The 23,173-nt window shown below is 41.6% G+C and overlaps 3 protein-coding genes across 8 annotated transcripts; 2 read left to right on the plus strand and 1 right to left on the minus strand.

Moving 5' to 3' along the window:
- The first annotated feature begins 519 nt into the window (after positions 1–519).
- adnp2a (ADNP homeobox 2a) lies at positions 520–7,016 on the plus strand. Of its 2 annotated transcripts, none has more exons than XM_042107835.1 (4): positions 520–814; positions 1,241–1,357; positions 1,572–1,664; positions 3,843–7,016. In XM_042107835.1, the coding sequence occupies exons 2-4, from the start codon at positions 1,250–1,252 to the stop codon at positions 6,480–6,482; spliced, it is 2,841 nt and encodes a 946-aa protein (XP_041963769.1). In that variant the 5' UTR covers positions 520–814; positions 1,241–1,249; the 3' UTR covers positions 6,483–7,016. The 2 variants fall into 2 exon arrangements, with proteins under 2 accessions (XP_041963769.1, XP_041963771.1); XM_042107837.1 differs by having other exon boundaries at positions 520–809.
- A 1,014-nt stretch (positions 7,017–8,030) lies between these two features.
- rbfa (ribosome binding factor A) lies at positions 8,031–10,303 on the plus strand. 2 transcript variants are annotated; one of them, XM_042107382.1, is made up of 8 exons: positions 8,031–8,277; positions 8,310–8,510; positions 8,701–8,734; positions 8,818–8,985; positions 9,121–9,233; positions 9,355–9,439; positions 9,557–9,633; positions 9,763–10,303. In XM_042107382.1, the coding sequence occupies exons 2-8, from the start codon at positions 8,332–8,334 to the stop codon at positions 10,142–10,144; spliced, it is 1,038 nt and encodes a 345-aa protein (XP_041963316.1). In that variant the 5' UTR covers positions 8,031–8,277; positions 8,310–8,331; the 3' UTR covers positions 10,145–10,303. The 2 variants fall into 2 exon arrangements, with proteins under 2 accessions (XP_041963316.1, XP_041963315.1); XM_042107381.1 differs by having other exon boundaries at positions 8,031–8,510.
- Positions 10,304–10,319: 16 nt separating this feature from the next.
- LOC121720904 (zinc finger protein ZFAT-like) lies at positions 10,320–22,816 on the minus strand. Of its 4 annotated transcripts, none has more exons than XM_042107378.1 (16): positions 20,427–22,816; positions 19,752–19,916; positions 19,208–19,498; positions 18,894–19,088; positions 16,918–17,071; positions 15,566–16,755; positions 14,621–14,853; positions 14,003–14,087; positions 13,754–13,903; positions 13,373–13,546; positions 13,015–13,103; positions 12,608–12,737; positions 11,878–12,002; positions 11,417–11,537; positions 11,160–11,287; positions 10,320–10,925 (listed from the first exon to the last, which is right to left on the minus strand). In XM_042107378.1, exons 1-16 carry the CDS (start codon positions 20,458–20,460, stop codon positions 10,713–10,715), a joined length of 3,477 nt encoding a protein of 1,158 aa, XP_041963312.1. In that variant the 5' UTR covers positions 20,461–22,816; the 3' UTR covers positions 10,320–10,712. The 4 variants fall into 4 exon arrangements, with proteins under 4 accessions (XP_041963312.1, XP_041963311.1, XP_041963314.1 ...); XM_042107377.1 differs by having other exon boundaries at positions 10,321–10,925; positions 12,608–12,746; positions 20,427–22,815; XM_042107380.1 differs by lacking the exon at positions 20,427–22,816 and adding an exon at positions 20,046–20,189 and having other exon boundaries at positions 10,321–10,925; positions 12,608–12,746.
- Between the last annotated feature and the right edge of the window lie 357 nt (positions 22,817–23,173).

The raw sequence follows: 23,173 nt of genomic DNA on the forward strand, positions 1-23,173 counted from the left end.
TAATTTCCATACAAGAAGAGCATCATGGATTCAGACAGAAGGACAGTGCCTTGCCAGAAATGAGAAGTAACCACAGATATCTTCCGATAGTCTCTACATGTCATAGATGTTGTCAAAGACCATGCTCATGTCATAAAACTACATGTAGGCTAAGTGGTAACCCTAAATGTAAGGGTAGAGCTTCTCATCAGCCACTGACGGTCAACACATGATGTTAAGGTAACCATTCCCCAACATTTGGTTAATAATTGTTATTATCAGGGAACAACTTAGTTTAGGCCTAGTCTTTATTATCACTTGCAAAGACATGGAATGATATCTCATGGACCACAATCATGTGATGCAACAGGTGTGGTAAGGGGTTTCCAGGTAACCCATAGCACTGGCTTGATCAAGTCCATATGGTCATCAGGATTAATCAAATGATTCAATTATGCATTAGAATGTCAACATTGAACGTTCAGCCCATCACTCTCCCATTGGTCAATCTTCACCAGGCAATATGCTAATGAGAAAACGTCATTTCCTGTCTTCCTGTACGCCATGTTTCACAGCAAAGAGGGAAAGGGATGATGGTTTACGCTTCACATACAAAATAAATCTACGTCTTACCAAGGCAGAGTTCATTCAGTAACATATTGTAATGGGGACGATCGTTTTGCTAAGTTAAATATCTCGTGTTTGTTGTAACATACAATGTAGTCGAGGCCCATTCTGCGCGCGCTTTTAGTGACGCCGGAAGAGTTCTCCCCTGGTGAAAACAAGCATCCATCCACACAGCGGGAGCTGGGAGCACCCCGCCAGGACGTGTAAGGTACACATTTAAAGTAGACACATTTTGGGTTTTTGAGAATAGTCACGCCCGCATCCAACTGTCTGCTGGAATTTGTCACACTAAGATGATTTCCGTAATGTCATGCGTGTCAAGAGACATGGTGTATCCCGAATTTCACCGCTGAAACAGCTATTTACAGTTTGAAGACTGTTTCACTGACATAACACCTGGATACACGCTACGTGTGATGCGAATGGTAGCTTGGTATACAACCATCGTGATTAAATCAAAGAGCGTGCACAAGTGCACGATAGTTGGTTAGCTTGCTTACTTGCATCCACGCTGATAGAGCATCGCTCGCCGTTATTTGACAACTCACACAGATATCGTTTTGGTCTTTAGATATTTTTCCCAGCCACGCATTAAAACATTGTACAGTATCTTAACAAATACCTTTCTTCACAGGAAAGCAAAATGTATCAAAATCCTGTTGGTGACGTGGAAAAACTCAGAAACTCCAGGAAGAGAGTTAAGAGTATCCTATGTGACATCGGACTGGATAGTTGTAACGATTTAGTCGAGGTATGTCCTGGAAAAGGGTACACGAAAGATCGAATAATCTATTTACTTTTGTTTATACTTAAACAGAATAGTAAGATTGCTTATTGAAGCATTTCAGTCATATTGTAATTCATATAATAATACCAATTGCTATGATTTACAGTATCCCAATGCAGATCTAGGCCTATACTGAAGTGTAATTTGATGAACTAATTAAACGTTACATTTCCATTAGGAATGGAAGAGTTTTGACACTGGTGAGGAGTGCTTCAATGACACAGAGTGGGATGACTTGACTGAGGGATACAGTAGCAAACGGCGGAAAAAGGTGGGTTTGTGATGTTTCTTACCCAAGATAAGTCAGCCATTATTATGATATATTATTGAAGTGGAATTGTAGGATCATTATAACATCCTCTGAATGCATGCCAAGTTTTGTGGAATTCCATTCATGGTGGACCATACAATAAATGAAGATTTATTGAATAAAGATACATACATACACACACACACACACACCAGAGTTTCCGCTAGAAAAAAATGGTTTCGTTTTCCGGATATTTTGATGATATGCCGGTCAAATATCCTATTATCGCTTCTTAATTAGTCAAGTTGAGGAAAACTGGAGACAGGCTATGTAGCTTAAAGAATGACATAATCAGGCTGAATAGAATGCAACATGTTCATTAGCCTAACTTACGTAAACATGCCTAACAAGATCTAGCCAGTATCTATGTTTTAATGGACAGCAAGAGTCCGCTTCGTTCATTGTTTTAAAAAGGCTACGTTGTTTGTTGCTGCTACCCATGTTATCTCCAGTGGTTCCACTGTTTAACTTGCACAGATGCGCACACACAAGAATGAGCGCTCACACCACTACCCCCTAAGCCTCTTTATTTGATAACAATAAATTAAGAAATGTTTCCTATTCTGGGAAATGTTTAGTTTTTTTTTCTTTCGGTCTGCGGTTCAATGATAGCCTACCGTTTAATTGTGCTGGAAATTATCCGCGGACCAGCAATCTCCTCGTCGAGGAGGCCCTAACCCTGCAGATCATAGACAGAGAAAGCATAGGCCTACTGTATGCTTTGGGTACAGAACACAGTTGCATGTCCAGTGTACACGGAGAATGACAGTGTCTTGGAGCGGCCGCAACCCCGCAACTCCACTTCCAACATCATGATTCCGACAGATACAGTACGCCCACACTGCTTTTTATCTGGTGGTGGTGGAGTTGACCTGACATCTGAGGCTTCAGACGTTACCAATGTATCATCATCCATTGCGTCTGGCCTCTGAAAAAACTTTTAAGGCTAGTCTGCCTGGGCCTGGCCATGTTTGAACCGCCTCACTCATTTGTTCGTTGTTTAACATGGACGTTTTAAGCGTGCGCTTCCTATTTGAAATGTTTCCTATTTGAAATGCAGCATAGGCTATGTGTGTTGTTTAATAGCTGTCAAATGGTAGAGCCTGTACATTTAAAAACATAGCCAAAGGTCGTATTGCTTTAATATAGGCTTACATTTTAAGGCTTATACTCAGATTGCGTTAGGGGGACGGGATTATTACCCAATTTCAATCGGACAATTTGACCGGAGAGATTTAATTTTGTCGGACATTTCCTTTTTTTTCCGGCCAATGTCCGGTAATTACCGGACAACGGAAACCCTGACACACACATACATACATACATACATAAAGACACACACATACACACACAGTAGACAGGCATACACACAGGCATACAAACGCACATGCACACACACAGTTGCGCACGCACAACTCACATGCACGCACACAAGCGCACACTCACACACAGGCACGCACACAAGCACACGAATGCACACATGCACACACACACAAACACACATACACGCATACACACGGACCCACGCACATGCAAACACACACACACAGGTACGTACGCACGCACGCACATGCACACACACAGGTACGTACGCACGCACAGACACACACACAGGCACGCACACACATAAACACAAACATGTACACGCAAGCATGCACAAACACCCACACATACACATGCACGCACACACACATGCACACACACACATAAACACAAACACGTGCATGCACAAACAAAACACACATGCATGCACACACACGCACACGCAGGCAACCAGGCACACACACACACATGCATAAAACACACACACACACACACACACATCCCATTAGCCCCACACACACACACACTCACAAGTGAAAACTCACACACAGAGAAGCACACATATACACAAAAGCAAACGCACACATGCACACACTCATTTACAGACATAAAAGTTGCACGAGTAGGGGATGGAGTAGGAGATGGAGATAAAATTAACAAGCGTGAATTATTTGCAGAAAGAATGTGCAAGACTGAGTGGCGGTCATATTTTGTACCACTTTGCGGTATATCTAGTTACGACCCCATTTGGCATTACCTTTCGTGTATGCTGATAGAAGTTAAATGTCTTACCACTGGGTGTTCCTCTTTTTGCAGTGGTGCTATCGGTCTGAAAAGTTCTGTTGCAACCTGTGCTGGTTCTCCACGTGGTCCTGGTACACCTTCAGAGGGCATGTGCAGCGCTGTCACGAGGAGGAACTGGATCTGGCCTCTCTGTCCACCTGCAAGAACTGCCACTTTGTTGGTCACCCCAGTACCACCGACCACCACATCAAACTCTTCCACTCAACAGCCAAGTTGCGACAGAAGCAGGACACAACCGCAGCATCACAGAAAGCTGAGATTAAGAAAGCTGCACCAGTTGTGCCCAATATACAAGGAGATAAGTACACTTGTCGCAGCTGCGGCTACCACGATTCGTTGCTTTATGTGATGAAGAAGCATGTTTTGGTGAACCACTATGGGTCACTGCTGAACCGTTACTTTGGCCATCGAAATCAGGATGAGAAGAACAGTGAGGGGGCTATGTACTACTGCAAGATGTGCAATCTGCCTGCGCAGACTTGCGAGCACCTGCTTTATCACATTTTAAGTTCAGAGAAACACAAAGAACTGGAAGTGCATATAAAACCGTTTGTGTGTGAAAACGTGAGTGTCACTAAAAATGGAACGAAGAAAAAACTCCAGAGTTTAGCACCAAAGGCAGGACAGAAGACCACTAACAAGACTGCTGTGTCTGTGGTGGCGAAACCACAACACTCCTCTGTTGTGAGTCCGACTTCCACAGCGTCCTCTTCAGGTACTGTACTGTTGGCAGCACCGAGCAACACCACTGCCTTGCTGTGCACCTCTGGACCAAGGCAGGTGTACATTCCATCACAGGCCTCAGCCAAAAACATATTGCTTTCCAATGCGCAGACCCCTGCAAGATTACCTACACCAACAGTAGTTAAGACGGGTTACAGTATGTTTGTGCCAAATTTGACTTCCAATACATCCAAGCAGGTGCCAAGCATCACCGTGAGGGTTCCTGGTCTACCACATACACAACCTGGCCAGGTCCTGCTGCCTCCTGGAGTACGGATCAATGTCCCTGGAAAAATGGGGCTACGGCCTCCACAGCCTCTATTGGTGACCCATAACCTTGCGATGAATCAGTCCAATCCTCAGCCACCAATGCTGTCTTCTCAGTCCATCCGACTGATTCCAACAGGGAACAATGTCAATGGAGTTCCGACGTACACCCTTGCACCTGCCGTCCAGGTCACAGTTCCGGTCCAGCCTGGTGGTGCCCAAGTCGTTGGCAAGGGACCGGTGGTCTTGACCCAGAATAATGTTGGCACTGTTCAGCAGCTCAGTACACCAATACCACCTGGTGTCACCGGAATGAGTGCAGAACAGAAGCTGGCTTTATCAAAATCTAAGACACATGAGCTGGCTGTCTTGTCACCTTTTCTGAAGTCTGACAACAAAACAGTCCGATGTTTAAAATGCAAAATTTTACTCACAGAGAAGGGAATTTTTCACCATTTGTTGCATGGCTTAAAGTGTCTCTTCTGTCCCGCGATGTTCTATTCTGTGAAACAAATTATGGAACATGCATACACAGAACATAGTCTCTCTGTCAAGGCGAATCGAGATTTCCTCAAGAAGGAATATCAAATTGACACCAGTGATCAAGGTAATCTTGTGTTTACCTCTTTCGACTTGAACACAAATATACCGAAAGAACAGCTAGGGGACAAGGAACTCAATCTGGTGTTAGTTACCGGCTGTCTTGAGAAGATATTCATGAAGATGTACCCAGAGTCTCCAAAGGTAGTTGGCACAGCATCTGCTAAGCATTTCTGCACTGGCTGTCCACTTTGTAAAGTGAAGATCCTGAACAAAGAGGACTATGATTTGCATCTGAAGACCAAGCACCACATCATGCCCACCATTCATGCCATTTTGAAAACTCCTGCATTCAAATGCATTTATTGCCTTGGTGTTTACACAGAGAAGTTCACCTCCAAAACCATATCCATACACGTCCAACGGTGCCGGTGTGCACCCAAGGCTGTGAAAGATGCAGAAAGACTGATAAACCCTGACCCAAACAACCAAGTCAGCAATGGGGAGTTGACCCAACCCATAGTGGGTGACAGTGCTCTAAATCATAACCTAATGCCCACTGGGAAGAAAGTCAATGGAGTACCCACCTATACCTTTGCTCCAATTCAGCTCATGACATCGGTCCAGCCACGTAATACTCAGCTTCTCCGCAAGGGACAAGTGGTGATGGTGTCCAAGACCAAAGCTACCAAAATACTGGGTGGCAAAGTGGTATGCAAAGATTCAAAGTTGGCTCAGTTGAAAGGAAGGGGTAGAGAAAGTTCAACACCCAGAGGCCAGGCTAAATCAAAGGGTACGGAGGTGAAATCTCAACAAGTTCGAAAGGAATTGCTCAACAAGCATTTCAACCAAAAGCCCTACCTGACTGAGGCGGAGGTGGAAACCCTGGCAGCACGTCTCTGGTTGAAAAGACCAGATGTTGTTGCTGCCTTCAGTAAAAAACAAAACATGTGTATGAAAGCGATCAACACCAAAAGGACTGCAGTGCTTCTGGGGTTTAACATGAGCGAGATGAAGAAGGTGAAACACAACGTTGTCATTCCAGAGACTCTGCCAGTTAATGCCAACGTTAATGTATCTGTACAAACAGAAGTCGTTGTTAAGACAGAAAACGATTGCTAGTTGAATTTAGTTATGCTTATTGAATCTTTTCTTGTACAGTCCACCCAAAGCCCATGACATTAAGTTATGTGTCAGCAGAATAAAGAAAAGAGACAATGGCCAGTTACAGATTTCATGTTGCGTTCTATGAGTTAGTGTTTGTGAATGTTTTGTTTTAAGATGAGTTTATACCTTCATATCTTATGTCGGACAGTATAGGCTTTTGTAAAAAAAGGAGAAAAAAACACATGTAGATGTTTGGGAGACTGTTGTGTGTAATTGGGGTAAACCTGCAAGAAGTATTCATATTTATTTTTTGTTGGTTTATTAAGGGCCATTTAGACTTGTATATAACCTCATAATATTTCAGCTAAAGGAAGCACATTCTAATTGATTGTCTACTTGATCGGAAAAGACCCCATATCACATGGTGTTTTACGGTTCTCAAATTTGAAGAAACTTTACTGTATAAGTGCCTGTTGTTCCATACATGCTCCAACGCAATGCTGATATGACCTGAAGAAGTTTTTAATAAATTGCTGAAACGTGTGTTAACATTAAATGTGGAGTAATTTATTGGGGGGAAATGTGAGGCGTGGTTTAAACTTTGTGGTTATTTAAACAAAAATACTGATGTAGTGATTTTTATCTAGCTATTATCCAGCTAATGCAGGGGTTTTCAACTGGTTCTGTGCCAGGGACCACCATAACAAGTAATCACGGACCACTATTGTGTGTTTGTGTGTGGGAGGGGGGACTGCTCTCACAGAGGTATAGTTGGAGAAAGGGTAAAACACACCTCACAGCACTCTCTCATGAGCGGCTGTCTTTGACATCACGCAAAATCTGTATAGGCTACTCAAGAAACAGTAATGTGTGTCTCCATATGGCGCGAGTTTCGGTGGTTTCATGGCCTCAACGTTGAACATACAAAACAGTGATACCTCCTCTCCAGTTTTGTCAATCGTTACTTTAAATCCATATTTACATTTAATCTGTTAATCACTGTATTTCTTTATAATAATAAAATAATTAAAATAATCACTGTATTTTCTTTCTTGTTTCCACTATGTTTTCTCCGAAGTTGTAGCTTTGTCTGAAGAGCATGCAGCAGAATCCTGTCCATTTGTCCTGACATCTGTTACTTTCAGATCCATGCTGGTACTGACTAGCTAACTTCACCTTAGTTAGAAACGTTAGTTAACAGCTCCACTGCTCTCCAAATTTCACTAAACTATTAAGCTTCTTTTCAACGAAACATAACGTGAACTCCGCCCGAGCTGGTCTAGGCTATATCGCGCAGACTGTAGCCTACCTTATGAATGTGTGTGTGTTACGTTGGGGACGCAAAACACAGCATTAGCAAAGCACAGGATAGACCTGTTATGTAGGCCTAGAAAGCTAACATATCCTGTGTCAGTTTGAATCTCATCTCCTCTATAGTATTTTAGATATTTTCAATAAGTTCAGTATTCACACCAATGCGCAACAATTCTGGACATGGTTTGGAAAAATTAATGATGGAAAAAAGTTATTAATTGTGAAATTACGCAGGCTGGAATGCATGTCACGGACCACCTGCAATGACGCCGTGGACCACCGGTTGAAAACCGTTGAAAACCTCTGAGCTAATCGATGCAGACATAGACGCTCCATATCATCGACTGTATCCATATCCTCGATCGATAAATAGGTACTCGCTTGTTTTAGGCTGGCTCTCAGCGCGAGAGTCGACAGGCTGTTGACATTTACTAGGGTCACCAAGTAGAAAGAGGTACTAGCAGTTTGCACTGCAAAAACAAAGATTGTAGATATAAAGCTTAACAGTTCCAACGTTCCAGAAATCTCAAGCAATTCTAAAAAAATTATAATGTTCGCTCAAAGTATCAAAAAGTTTGTTTCTTTTCGATGTATCGCGCGCAGCGGGGTTTGGATCAACATCCCACAGACATCCACCAACATCGCTGTAGGTAGTCAGGCAAACACGTTCCACGCATGTAATTGCCAGTTGGGAAGTAACAAATTGATGAAAATGTTAAAAGGAGAAAGGTGAGATCTCAAGGATATTGCAGACTGCTGTGTCGGTCTGAGTATGCTTAGCTTCAATAGCTTGCTAGCACAACTCAGTGCTAACTTACATTGCTTAACGTTACATCCCCATTAGCCAGCCAGCTGGTCAGCTAATTTATTTCACGAAGTGATGATTATTTGCCGAATAAAACATTGTCTCTGTGTCTAGGTCGAAGAAACAGTGGTACGATACTCCGCCTCAGGTAAATTTACATAATCAGGACCTAACATTCGCGTTTGTCAGTCGACAGTACCTGGTTGCTCATTTAGATCATTTACGTTATAGAAGCCACCGGGCAGCCACAGTATCCTTAAACTATCCAAGAAGCGCAACCCAGAAGAGAACTCACGGCTTCGTGTGCTGAATGGCATTCTCTTCAAGGCGATTTCTGACTTGCTGGCTTCGCACGAAATCAGTCCAGAACTACCTCATCTAAATGTGGAGATTTCTAAGGTGATAAATTCAGCTTCCCACTCCAGCTTCAGTCTCAGTGGGCCAACACATACAGAGTAAATGTACTTGTGTTATTGTGTTCACACGTTGTGTAAATAACAAGCTAGGACTTACATAATTTATCTCCTACGAAAGGTATCATTGTCTCCTGATTATTCTGCATGTCGGATCTATTGGAAGACTTGTGGCACTTCGGAGAGGGATGCCCAAATTCAACAACTTCTGGATAAAAGTGGCCCTCGTATTAGGTATCCACGTACCAACATACTGCTGTGCCAATGAAAAACATACTTCCTCAATCGAGTAACCTAATACATTTGAGCAGAGTTAAGTCAAGAATGGGCATTTAACATGGCGTTATCCCTTCAGGTATCTTCTTACATCTCAGCAAGTCCTTGGAAGTGTCCCTGCTATAGTTTTCATCAGGGATAAACAATATGCTGCTCTTAATGAGGTAGGCTACAGCTTATTTCAGCATAGCAAGCATAATATAAAACATAATCACACAGTAACTGTATTTTAACTTTTTAGTTACTCTATCAATAGTAATTTGGCTGAATGATCTCCTCAGATTGATAACCTATTGAAGGCAGCTGACTTTGGTCCAGATGAAGAGTGGATAGAGACAGCCAGTGTGAAGAAGAGTGGGTAAGTTTTGTTTTTGTTGTTTTAATTGTTTGTCAGGTTTGGTTTGTGTAGCACTTGCATTTGAACTGCCACCCACTGTGGCTCAAGGAGTATGCATGGTATGAGACATGGGCGTGTATTTCCCCATAGGGTTAAGTCACACTCATCGGACCATGCTGACCACCAGCAGCAGCCCTCCGAGAGGAAGGGGCCTGTGCTTTTTGGGGTGGACCACGATGCCCTCCTCAAGCAGATCGAGGAATATAAACAGCAGGCCCGAGACCCCCTCCCTCTGGCCTCTACTGCGGCCCTAACGCAGCAGCAGCTGGACGCTGTCGCAGAGTTCAGGAAGCACAAGCTGATCGAGAAGAAAATGAAGAAATCCAAAAAGATGATCGATGACGACATCACGCCCAAAGCGTATTTGCTGGCTAAACATAGTGAGCAGAAACCGCTGGAGGACTTGGATGATGACCGTCATGAAGATAATCAGATCAGCGAACTCATGGCTGAGGACAATAGGAGGCCTTGAGTTGTGTTTGTGTCACAATGCCATGCTGCTCCTGAATCACAAAACTATCCTAACTGGATCATAATGTATTCAGTAACATCAGTTTGTGTGTGAAAGTTCTGTAAATATGTACCTTGTATGCGTTTAGAGAGTACTTAAATTAAATATAACATTCTTGTATTTTTCTTGACATACCGTTGGAGTTTATTTACAAAAGGCTCTGTGTTATCAACAAAGGCCAATACACAGGATGCATATTTAAAATATGCTATGAAAACATTTGCAGAGTTATTTTTGCTTCACATAATGAATGTAATTTTTTGGCTGGTGCAGTACAGATTATCCTGAACATCTATAAGATACAATGTATGGAGGCTGTCCCAACATTTAATATATACACTTAACACATTTCACTATAAATTACAATAAATTAGTTAAATTAAAGGTGATATGTTGAGGCTCAGAAAGAGCACTTGACCGGTACATCAAGAGCCTTGTAGGATTGTAGGGCTGAGCATAGACAAATGGGAAACTTGTTGGTAATAATAGCAGTCAGATGACAACATATCCCTCATATACAAAGTGTCCTTCACAAAGCCTCTGTCATCTGTTCATCAGTCTGTACATAAACAATGTACTGAGATGTGTCTTCTCCCTGAGTGTATACGGTCACGGTCTTAATGCCCTCCATGTCGTCCGAGGACACCACTAGGTGGTGCTCTTCCCCCATCTCCACAGAGCCTTGCTGCAGAGCATCCTGGATTATCATGGTGTGGTCGGATTGCTGCTCCTCCTCAGCCACCTATTCAGGTCACAAGAGAAGAGAAGCTTTGTAGAATTAGCACACTGAGGAAACTCTGAAGAGATGCATTAAGTCACAAAATACCCATACATGTAAAGCACTTTGCGCTCAGAGACAGCTACACATTACCAGCTGGTCAACCAGAGATTTGTGTCGGCGGAGAAATATTGAGAACTGCAGCATGTTACTTTGTGAGCGCATAGCTATGATGATCTGTTGCGGCAGAGTGCTTACCTGTTCCACAACAGTGACTGTTCCTGGTGCCATGGCGACAACGGAAGCCACGGTGCCATCGGTGTTCTCAGACCCAAGTCCAATGATCTGCTGCAGAATGTTCACAGCTGCAGGGTCCAGTTCGTCACCTGTGGCACACGCAACACCGATGTGAGAGAAGTTGGTGACATTATTACCTGGCTCAGGGAAATCCTCTGACATTATTCTGATTCAGAAAGAGTATGGGCTGTTTTGCTCTGGTCCGCCATATTGCTCACCATTTTGTGTGGCAAAATGTAAGTCCTGCAGGGTTGTCACAGCTTCCTCAGTTCCCTGAGAGTCATCAGTCTCTGTGATGTGAAGGAACTGAGTGGACTGCTCCTCCAATGACTCTACCACCTATAACACACACACACACACACACACACACAAACAAATACCTACTCAAGGTTTACTGCATCTCAGGCTGCCTGTTTTTAGTAGCCGACTAGAAAGCTAGCGATATCACATATTCAAATAGTTAAAGGGAAAATATCCATGAAATATTCATGGGTATATTTAAAGACCAATGTAGATACAGAAAAACAGTGAGAAGAGCTGGAATAAGTGAAATAATACTAATAATAATCCACACGTGTTCCCAAGTCAACTCTATGACGGTGTGCTTTTATGTGGCTGTCCACTGATGCAGACATTTCTCATAACCAAACTAGACATGTTGAACAGCATGACCCCTCACCTCCCACTGGCCCAGCCCCAGGCCATCGTTCTCCACCACCTTGAGGCCGTGTTTGTTCTTCAGGTGCCTGTTCATCTCCCACTTGGTCCCGTACACATAGTTGCACACGGGACATTTGGAGCCTCCTGAGCGAGGAAGTGGATGTTTCTCAGTGAGAAGATTAAAAGACACTGAAGTCTAGTAGTATACACAATAATAACATAGGGTGTTTCTTTCCTCAAGCCATCCGCATTCTGAACACACATAAAACTCTTGAAACTACATTACATGGACTTGCCATACTGCACTTACACACACAAAACACACTTTTTACCACCTTCTCTCAATCTATTTATCTCAATCTAACGCTGTAGCTGTAGCCCTGTAGTTTAAAAGTTTACATGTTAAAATGCTTCAATGTTAATAGCTTCATTTTTATTCTGCTATATTGCTGTAGTGCAGCTCTGTAGCTTAAATCTAAAATGCTTAAATGTTAATAGCCTGAATATTATTCCATTGCTGTAAGTCGCTTTGGACAAATGCGTCCGCCAAATGAATACATTTAAATGTACATTTATTCAATTCTTTCTAAATCTTTCTTTATCCTTATAAATAGTTGGTGATCCCTCAGGACACCTATGCACAGGAAAGTTGAGCAGCTGAATGTCCCTTTACTACATGTTTAACAACAGTATCTCTATGTATGTGACAAACAAAGTCCTTGAATCCTTGAAAAAGGGGAACCTCATACCTTGTTCTATCACTGAGTCTGCAGTAGTGGTTCCAGAGCCTGCATTACAGTACTCCTCATTGGGATGCTTCTTGTGGTAGTGTCTCTTCAACGAGCCAGATATATTACATGAGTAATGGCAATGTGCACACTGAAATGGCTAAATGGGAGAGGGGGGGGGGGGCATGATAAAAAAGCAAAAAAAAAAACCAATTCATCACACACACATGCAGGCTGCTATGAATGAATACATAATTTTAAAGATTAATCAACATGATTTATCCAACAATGAAAATGCAAATTCACATAGTATAAATTACATTTGAATTGCTATGAATTTACGACAAATCGGAGCCCCCGCAATGACCACTTAGATTGAAATGGCAAGCCTTTCAGTGTGTTTACGTCAGACAAACAGGTGTTATTACCTTAAAAGACGCATGCTGCTCCATGTGCCGTAGTAGCTGAGGTTTCTGTGCTGCCGTGTAGTCACATTCTGTGCATCTGAACTGTTTTCCTGCATAAAAACAACACAGACAACTTAAAAACAAAAACAATTTAAGACCACAAAGACCATCTGTTCACTTTAAAGTTTTCAAAAAAGCACTTTAATTGTTGACAGCCATCTAACAGTAAATCCAGTCAATCAATGATGTATACTTACTATACATACTAAAAGCTTCTTTTACAACTTTTTAACAGGTTGTTAAAAGGAGAATTTCAGCGATTTTTTCACATAGATCTATGAAACATCGCCGGATTTCTCCTATAAGGGTTCCTTCTCACCATCAGCCGTGTGCATGAGCTTGTGACTCTTCAAACTGCACTTGGACTTAAACTTCTTCCCACACAGGTCACAAAGGTGGGTCTTCTCCGAGTTGTGCCGGTTCATGTGCGCCTTGAGGTTGCTTTTGCTCCGCGAGGCATAGTCACAGATTGAGCATTTGAAGGGTTTTATACCTGTAGAAAGCAAAGATGCCATTTTACAGTAAGAAAGTCAGTGGGCAGAATTTGATCACCTTAAAACAGTAAAAAATACATGTTATTTTCTTTTCCCCATACTGTCAAAGCAGAACTTTTGGAATGTAGAACATTTGGAATGATCGGTCATGGCTACTGGTCGTTTTCTGAGGGAACCACACAGTCAGTAACCCTCTCTCCCCTCACCTTCATGGGCCCATATGTGCTGTTGCAGGTCGGCTCCATTCCTCTTGAAGGAACGGTCACAGTAGGGACATCTGGAGGCCTTCTTTCCAATCTTTCCTTTTGTCTCCCCACTAATACCCAAAGACTCAAATATTGAGTCCAGAGGTGCATCTGCAAGCATAAGATAAGAAACATGAGATGTTACCTGGAAAAAACAGACTGTTTTTAAGTACCAAAAACTGTTTATCAGTATTATTATACTTTTCTGACCTGGATGGCGGGTTTTGAGATGAAACTTCATTCTATCCACTACAATTGTATCTTCACAAACTGGACATGCCACAAGTCTTTTGTCCTAAGAAGAAAATACAATATAGAGCACAATACTTAGAACCACAAGCAAGACTTAGTATGCAGAAGTGTGGAGTGGAAATAACTGAGAATGGTGAGCACTAATTACATCCAATTGGGCACCATTAGGCACACACATCCCCAGTTCTCCAGACTCGGGTTGACCCCTGATCAACAGATCAAATGATTGCCACCTGAATCACTTTCCAGTGATGGTCAACCTTAGTGATGAAACTAATCATGGTCTTGTGCAGAATTCTTGCATTACTGCAAGCCATTATAAACAAACATTTCCTCTTAACTTGTTTTGCATGGGAAGATTAATGTGCTTTACTTGTTACCAGTTTGAAATCAGGAACTAAACTTTACCATACTATTTTATTGTGTCTATGCAACTAAGGGAATCAAAAGGAATACTGTGAACTTATTGTGACATATCTGAAAAACAATGAAATGTAGAATCTGTAAATCAACATTAAATTAAACAACGGAAATCCAACAACAAAAAAGGGGTCTTAACTCAGCTCTTTGACTCACCTTGTCTGCATGAGTTTTATGATGGGCCTGCAGCTTGTACTTGTCAGGTGTGGCATATGGACATCCCTCCTCTGGGCACTTCAGTAGGATAGTGCTGTGTTTCTGAATGATATGACGCTTCAGGCAATTCTTAGTGATGGAAGAGTAACTGCACTGGGTACAGTAATGTAGATGTTCTCGTGTGTGTGTTCGCACATGCGTGTTAAAGTGTACCTGGTACCAATACAGCCTACCTGTTGAGAAAGAAGTAAGAAAGAAGCTTAAAAATACTGCGTGTCTAAAGATAACAGGTCTTGAGTAAACATTTCAGGCATTTGTTAGATATGCTTGTTGCAGCCAATGGTATTCAAAGAAATCCATTCATTCATGTTTCTAATATGCATGGATAGATTCAACAACATCTCAACACCTTGTGTTATGGCCCACAGGGACGTCAATATTAACAATGGTCTGATGATTCACTACACTTATGACCTTTCACTTTCCTAAAGAGGAACACATAAATATATGGAAGTTTATAAATAATGTTGATGTTTTGACAGCTATTCACAGCCTTGAAGCCTGAAACAATATCAAAGTAGGGCAGCTCGATCGCTCAATGATTTTGGAAACATCATCCATTTCCTAAACTTAAAAAACATGAATTCAACTGAATTTGAAATATAATACATATTCAAATAAAAATACTGTAATATGAAAATATGATAATGTATACTGTATACAGCTACCACTGTAAAGCAAAGGGGTGTGCTGGATTTTTATATTTTTTATATATTATTATAATATAGAGTTGTTGCAAAACGGAATAGAGCAAAATATTATATTCAGATTATGTTGTTTTCATAATTGCTGAAAGTCTTAATGGACGATTAATGTGATTAATTGCACAGCCTTACATTAAAGTATTATTAAATCAAGTATTCACTTAAACAGACAGTTACATACCACAGTATTCACACTCCATATCACCATACAGCTTCCTGATTCTCTCAAATAATTCCATGGTCAATTGTTTCTTTTGCATTTGATCTATGATTTGCCTGAATGATGTCATTTCCTCATTTGGACCCCACTTCACATTCTCCCTCTGATTAGAGACCACTTGGAGAGCAGAGGTCTCAGCCTGAGACTGCGCTGTGACCACCTTGGTTTCCTGGACGACACAAGAGTTTATGATGGCTCCATCTGAGTTTATTACACTTCCATCTGGGGAGACGAGAGCGACCTGTGTTTGCTGCACCAGAAGCTCTTCTGCTGTAGTTAACCCCTCAGAGCTCTGAGCCTGTTCCCCCTGTTCCTCTACATTGGCCAAATGGGAAATGAGAGCCTCATCGTGTGCGTTGAGAAGGGACAGCTCCTCTGTAATCTGCAGCTCGTCTTGCTTCAGCACCTCTCGATGGATGTCATCGCCGGGCTTCAGGAGACAGAAGCTGTTGTGGATGGAGTCGGTGAATCCCAAGGACTCCTCCATGTCGGCGTGCGCCTCCTGGAGATGTGCCTTGAGGCGCAACGAGCTGACGAACTTCTGTAGGCAGATGGCACAGACGTAGATGAACGGGTGCTTGCGAATGTGGGCCTGTAGAGCCTGGAGCTTGGTGGAGCCGTGGTCACAGAGTTCACAACCGAAGGGCCTCTTGGTGCCGTGGATCATCATGTGGCGGTCCCGGTCCAGCTCGTTCTTGAATTTGCGTTCACAGACCGTACAGTCGTAGAGGAGCTGCCTCTTGCCCTCTCTTGTCTGAAGGCGAGTCTCATCATAGATTTCTTTCACTTTCCTGTCGGCCATATCGTGAGTCTCACGTATGTGTTTCAGGAGATTTTTTATGTCGGAGTACTTCTTTTTGCAGAAGCGGCAATGCCGCTTGATCTTCTGGTGCACCCTTTCGACATGGACCTTCAGGTGACCCTTACTCAGGCAGCTGAAGGAGCAGTGCTCACAGCTGAACTTCTCGCCGGTGTGCTTGCGCAAGTGGACGCTGAGGTTGGCCTTGATGGCGCTTGCATAGTCACATTGCGGGCACTTGAATGGCTTTTCATTGGTGTGGATTCGAAGGTGGGCCTGCAGAGAGTGCCTGAATTTGAAGACCTTGTTGCAGTACTCGCACGTGAAGATCTTGAGCTGAGTTTGTCCCACTCTGTAGGGGTGACATCACAAAATGAGGAACACCACAAAGTAACAGTATATCTAATAACGGGAATCATCAACAACAGTGTCCATATTCAATAAAAAAGGAATTGCAGGTATTTTGTCAATTGCGATCCATTGAAATAGCCACATGTGTCTCTTCAGTATTTACCTGTTTGACTTCAGTGGTACATCATAGGCAGCTTGCTGTATAGCATACTCTTGGTAGCCTCTCTTTTGGCTTGGATCTTGGGAACTGGGGTCTATATCTGCAGATGGAATGATGTCTGCAGGGGAGGCCTCAATAGGCACTATCTTTGTAGCACCTGTACATTGAAAGATAAGTCACCCTATCTGGCTTATACAACTCCAAATCAGAAGTTTGGAAGGTTGTGTAAAATGCAAATAAAAACAGAATGTAATAATATACAATATACCCATATTTAGCAGCAAAAAGGACATAGACAACATATGAAATGACTATTTCATGGAAAATATATGATAATTTTGAATTTCATGTCAGCAACATTTTTCCAAAAAAGTTGGGACAGGGAATGTTTACCACTGTGCTGCTTCACCTCTTCATTTAACAAAATTCTCTAAATGTTTAGGAACATTCCTACCCGATATAGGATTTCAGTTGTTCAACAGTATGAGGTATTCTTAATCATGTTTTTCATTTCATGATGCATCTAATTTGACAGGTCTGGACTGCAGACAGACCATTTTAGCCTGGACCTGGACTCTTCCTCTTTGGAGATACTGTTTAAATATGTGCAGAATTCATTTTGGCATTGTTTTCCTGAAATATTCAAGGTCTTCCCTGGAAAAGACGTTGCCTGGATTGCATTATATGTTGTGTATGTATATGTAACCTGTATACTTCATTCCGAATTGATTGTGCCTTGCCAGATGTACAAGATGCCCATGCTGTAGGCACAAATGCACCTCCACACTGTCATAGATGTTGGGGTTCAAATTGAGGACGAAAACAAGTTGGAAAGGTTGGATGCTTGGATAGGCCCTCTCCTCTTTAGCCGAGATGAGTCCATGATTTCCAAAAAGAATAGCACATTTTTATTGGTCTAACCACAGGACCTTTTTCCATTTTACCTCAGTCTATTTTAAACAAGCTCAGGCCCAGATAAGACAGTGGTATTTTCTGTATCATATCTCAATACAATTTTGGCTGTTACAATTTTGGCTGCAGTTTTTGAACTGAGTATCAAACTGTGCACAAAGACAATGGTTATCAAAGGTTTTCCTGAGCCCATGACAGGTCTGGAAACAGGTCTGGTTTTGATGCAGTGCCATCTGAGGTCCAAAAGACCACGGACATCCAATGTGATTTCTCTTGATTCTCTAAATGTTTTAATAATATTATGTCCTGTAGATGATGACCTCCCCAAATACTTCACAATTTCCTGTTAAGAAGCATTCAATTACATTGTTTCATCATTTGTGCACACAGTTTTACACAGAGTGATGAATACCCCTACATTTTTTATTTCTAAGAGACCCTGCCTCTCTGGGATGCTCTTTTTCATACCCAATTGTGTTGCCAGTTCCCTTAATTAGTTGTGAAACATTCCTCCTTTTGTTTTCTTTATCATTACACAACTTTTCCAGCATTTTGTTACCCCAGTCCCAACTTTATTTTAAACATGTTGCTGGTATCAAATTCTAAATTAACATGTATTTTCCATGAAATAGTCAAATTTGTCATTTTCAACAGTTGATATGTTGTCTGTGTATTTTTGCAACTAAATATGAGCTTAAGAGATTTGCACATTATTACATTCTGATTTTATTCACATTTTACACAATGTCCCATCTTTTTCTGATTTGGGGTTGTAGACCGCAATGGCAGAGAGCCAAGTTCATTAGTATGGCAGTCAGAGAACAGTCTTAACTGTGGTGAGGGTTGTCACACCAGAACACCATACAAGTCTTTACTGCACCTTATGTGGCAACAGCATGCCACAAGGATTTGTCTGCTTTTACTAATGCTCAGTATGTGAAAATGCAAAAACACAATCTCTACGAGGACTGAATTTACCTAAAACTTTTGAATCATGATAAGTTTTAGGCTATGCTCCCCCAACAGAATACTCATGTTTATCCAGAGAAGACTCTTGACATCCTTACCAGGAATGGCCTCATGAGCTGCCAGGACCACACTGACGATGGGGTTTACTGGTCCGGCTGCAGACTCAGACTCTTTTGCAGGGACTGAGTTCTGAGTTCGTGCCCGCTTTGGAGTTCGGAACTGGCCCTCTTCGTCATCCATCCTGTCCTCTGCAGACGCTTCTGAATCAGCAACCACATCTGAGCTGGCAGCGTCTGTGGACAGTGACACAAGCACATATGGGATAGTTTGCTGCAAAGTTTGGAGTTCATCATGTACAAAGAAATGCTGGATACGTTTACAGGTAATCAAATAAAAATTCAGAGACCAATACCATTTTCATTTTCCTCTTTCAGTGTAACGAAGCAAATGTGCTTAGTGATTTGGCGTTTGTTGCTGAACTTGCGATTGCACTTCTTGCATTCCAGTGATGTGCTGAGCTCAGGTTCATCTTCCATTATTTGCACTGTAACCTCTGCCAATGAAGCCTCCTGCTTTCCCATTGGTCTGCTTTTGGCACTGCTGGCTGAATCCAACATCCCATCACTTGTACCGACCTTTCTGGTGGAGCCCTTGGGCCTTCCTCTTTTCCTCTTGATGGGGCCATCTAAAAAACATTCCATTTCTGAATAAGAAATTGAGTAGGAGAGAGGCCGCACTATATATAAATACTCTTTTATTTGCACATACGCGTTTCGGCATGTGCCTTCTTCAGTGTGCCAATTCAGTGTGAATAAGAAATTGCTCAACATAAAGTGTGATTTTGATAATGTATTGATATATGTAGACCTAATACACATTACATTTGTTTTGCAAAAGTCCTGACATAATCTGATATCAACTATGATGTCATGTCATATAATCTGACATTCACTCACCTGTGGATGTTTCTGTGGATTGTGTGGTTAAAGGTTTGAGGGGTATAATGATATCATCTGGATTAATTCCCTCAGAGTTATGGACTTCAGATACATGGAAGAGGAGGTCTGTCCTACTTGGCGAAAACAAGTTGCAGACTTTGCACATGAATATTGATGTGCCACCTAGGGGGGGATGGAATGTGCTACAATTTAATGTCTCCTCATCAGGTAAGGGCACATAGACTAAATATGTTCCTTGTGACAACAAAATATAGAACGGAACATATCGGTCACAGCAATAATTCCACTTACCATATCGCCATACCTATCGTGATAGAGGCTTATAAAAGCCTGCCCTTTACTTGACTGTAGCGAAACATCACATCGAAAATACAGAATATTTTCGAGAATCAGTTGCTTGCTCTGGGAAACTTAAGACCAGTTTCGTGAAACACATTTCACCTTCTGACTGCACCTTCCCAATCCATGCATTCATTTAGACTACCTGGACATTAGATTTGAGTGTATTGTACACGCTACAATTTCACAAATTTGTCCAAAATTACTTGAATATTTAATCATGCCTCATCTAACTTCAATTACCTCTTCCCACAGCTACTTTTACCTTTCAACATAGTAACCGGTCAGCTAGCTTGTTTGTTACGTTGTAAATAATGTTAAAATTCTTCTTACCTTGACTAGAGATACTCATTATTTCCAAACACATTCAAAAATCCAAACGTTAAATATTGATGAGTCAGTTTTGTTTTTAAGTCTTAAAAACAATATATGGCTTAATTTGAATTATTTTGCCCATGTTTTCTGTCGAATCTGCGATCTTATACATGGCGGATGAACTCTACTTCGCTATGGCGGATGCGAATGTTGTCGTAGTAGCTTGTGGGGTGCGCCATCCTCCGTTTGGAGGTATAATTACTACACATTCACAAGGTGAAACTGTCCCTGGAGGAAATGACTTGTAGCTTCATGGTTTACTGTCATCATCAATATAAACCCAATTATCTAAAACTTTAAATATTGCACGAGAAAGAATATATGCGTTATAAAAGAACATTTTAAACCAACTGACATAATTGTTATAGTGATTTCTCGGACACCCTTGCTTGGAGTCCTTTCATCACGGCTGGGAAAAGACCAACCTAATGTGATACAACAATGTTTTTTTACACATAGAACACGCTTAGTTTTCAATGTCATACTGTACTTTTGAATTTCATTAAGATTTCTGAAAGACATAAGGGGCCAATGAGTTTTAAATACAACTGTTTATTTTCCTTAACAAGCAAGGCTATTACATCGAGAAGATGGCAATAATCACAAAAGATGCACACAACTTTAAGCGATGCTCTTTGACACTTCAGTCACATAATGACTGACAGACTCCTTCGGCTGGGACTCTCCAACCAGTCAAAGTAAACACCCTCCTCCCAGCCCTGTGTGATGACAGCTGAGTGTAGGATGTTTACAGTAACTACACTTGGAAGGTTGCAATACAAACAGAAAAGCACACACATACAGATCAGTACCACAACAACATTAGACGTGAGAGTAGTAACACATTAATAAAAAAAAAAGACAAAGGTGAAATCATGCTTGTGTCTAATACACCGAGCACAATCCACATTCTCCATGAAACGAGAAAACATGCTCAAACACAAAAAGCACGCACATTTACATTCTTGGGACAAAGACGTACAAGGCGGCCTGTGGCAGCAAACATCCAACTGAAAGCTCAGATGTTTTGGCACAGCTTCCAGTCGGGGATGTTTACAGCAACAGACGACCAGCCCTCAGAAGGACACCAAGCACAAGGTTATCTGGGTGCATTACATCTTGGGGTGCTGTCATCATTGAGTCAATAATGCTGAATCGCGTTCAGTAATGACTACACCTTACAGTGAACGATCACTTTAAATACCCTGAATATACAACAACATGCACCTTCTGCATGCAACATCTTAACTTATTTAGCGGTCAAAGCTTACATTTTTAACACTTCCAAATAAACATGGTCTGTACATTATCTCATATTTCCCCATCATTAGCCATATGCAATGACCTAATACCTTGCGCCTGTGTCAAGCTTAATCTATGAGCTGTTTGTTAAAAGAACACTCTCCGGATAGTACTCATTAGCACTTCTGTATTAGTCCATTTGGACAACCAACAAGGTCTGACACAACTGCTACACAAATCCTGTTTTAGTCTAAGAACTTACTGCCTTCTATTAACCATACACTATTCATCTTCATCTTAAGTCATTCACACAATGTGCTCTAGCCATAAGGTTCTAGCATGACCTACGATAGGTAAATTAATTAGCCCACGTCCCCGTCCTTGATTTCGATTTTTAGCCGATGCATTCACTAATGCCCTCCAATAATTTTAGTTCAGAAACTGCAGAATGTAAACTCGCACTGATCGCAACAACTGGTTCTCAAAATTCTCGTTTTATCTCTCGTGACCGTGGCTAACATACATAAATGCAAAACACTTTCAACACATAGAACTAATCAATGTAGATCTTAGTAGCTACTGAACTCTGCATAAATGTATCGGTAACAGTATCCTCAATGCCACGGGTCAAAGAAACTTGCCTCTTCTCGATCCAGCAAGGCAATGAAATGTTGGCATTAACGTTAGCTACGTTACTCTAACTTGGCTGCGAGCAGGCAAGGTCGCAAGACCATCGACCTCATTTTCTAAAGCAATTTGAAATGTCAACGTGCACACACCAATTATTACAAACTATACGTGCACTGCTGCAAAACAGTGCCGCTAGGATATCTGATCTTCCAAAGACAATACTAACTCAAAGTCCAGTCCAGCGGGCTAGTTTATTTTAGCCTATTAGCTAGCATAACAGCACATAACCTACGATGTTCGGCTAAACTATAACCACAGTGTCCTTTCCAACACCAGTACCTCATTGCATTGCTTCATCCTTGACAGTTCAATCAAACCACTTCAAGTCAAGAGAAAGAGCAATAAAGTCAAGACTAACTACTGTTATTTCCTACGGGTTTTTACTGCCAAATATCTGGTTCCTCCGCCATTCTGTGTCAGTTTCCTTCCGTCTCTCTTGTCTTTAGTTTGACCTTTAGTTACCCGACACTAATATTGACGTAATTGTCATGGTAACAGAGCCCCGCCTGCTACGTGCAGTCGCTTGCGTCCGCGTGGACCCAACAACGAAAGACGTATTTGTCACATCAATGTATACCCATTAGCCTATATATATATATACGGATATATATATATATATATATATATATATATATATATATATAATGAAACAGTTACATTTTTTAAGGCAAGTATTTATGTCAGCAATTATAAATAATTATATATAGCAAACAATTTCAATAAAAAAGTGACAGGGTAAGGTAGGCTATAGGCCTACATGGGCAAATATAGGC

The sequence above is a fragment of the Alosa sapidissima genome, chromosome 10 (genome assembly GCF_018492685.1).
Source record: "Alosa sapidissima isolate fAloSap1 chromosome 10, fAloSap1.pri, whole genome shotgun sequence".
NCBI classification, from domain to species: Eukaryota; Metazoa; Chordata; class Actinopteri; order Clupeiformes; family Clupeidae; genus Alosa; species Alosa sapidissima.

Coding starts and splice junctions, on each gene's coding strand:
- rbfa (XM_042107381.1), top strand. CDS start 8,332: ATGTTCGCTCAAAGTATCAAAAAGTTTGTTTCTTTTCGATGTATCGCG. Junction 8,986..9,120: donor TAAATGTGGAGATTTCTAAG/GTGATAAATTCA, acceptor CTCCTACGAAAG/GTATCATTGTCTCCTGATTA. Junction 9,634..9,762: donor GCCAGTGTGAAGAAGAGTGG/GTAAGTTTTGTT, acceptor ATTTCCCCATAG/GGTTAAGTCACACTCATCGG.
- LOC121720904 (XM_042107377.1), bottom strand. CDS start 20,460: ATGTGTTTGGAAATAATGAGTATCTCTAGTCAAG. Junction 14,088..14,620: donor ATAAAACTCATGCAGACAAG/GTGAGTCAAAGA, acceptor TTTTCTTCTTAG/GACAAAAGACTTGTGGCATG. Junction 11,288..11,416: donor ACATTTTGCCACACAAAATG/GTGAGCAATATG, acceptor CGTGTGCCACAG/GTGACGAACTGGACCCTGCA.
- adnp2a (XM_042107835.1), top strand. CDS start 1,250: ATGTATCAAAATCCTGTTGGTGACGTGGAAAAACTCAGAAACTCCAGG. Junction 1,358..1,571: donor GTTGTAACGATTTAGTCGAG/GTATGTCCTGGA, acceptor CATTTCCATTAG/GAATGGAAGAGTTTTGACAC. Junction 1,665..3,842: donor GTAGCAAACGGCGGAAAAAG/GTGGGTTTGTGA, acceptor CTCTTTTTGCAG/TGGTGCTATCGGTCTGAAAA.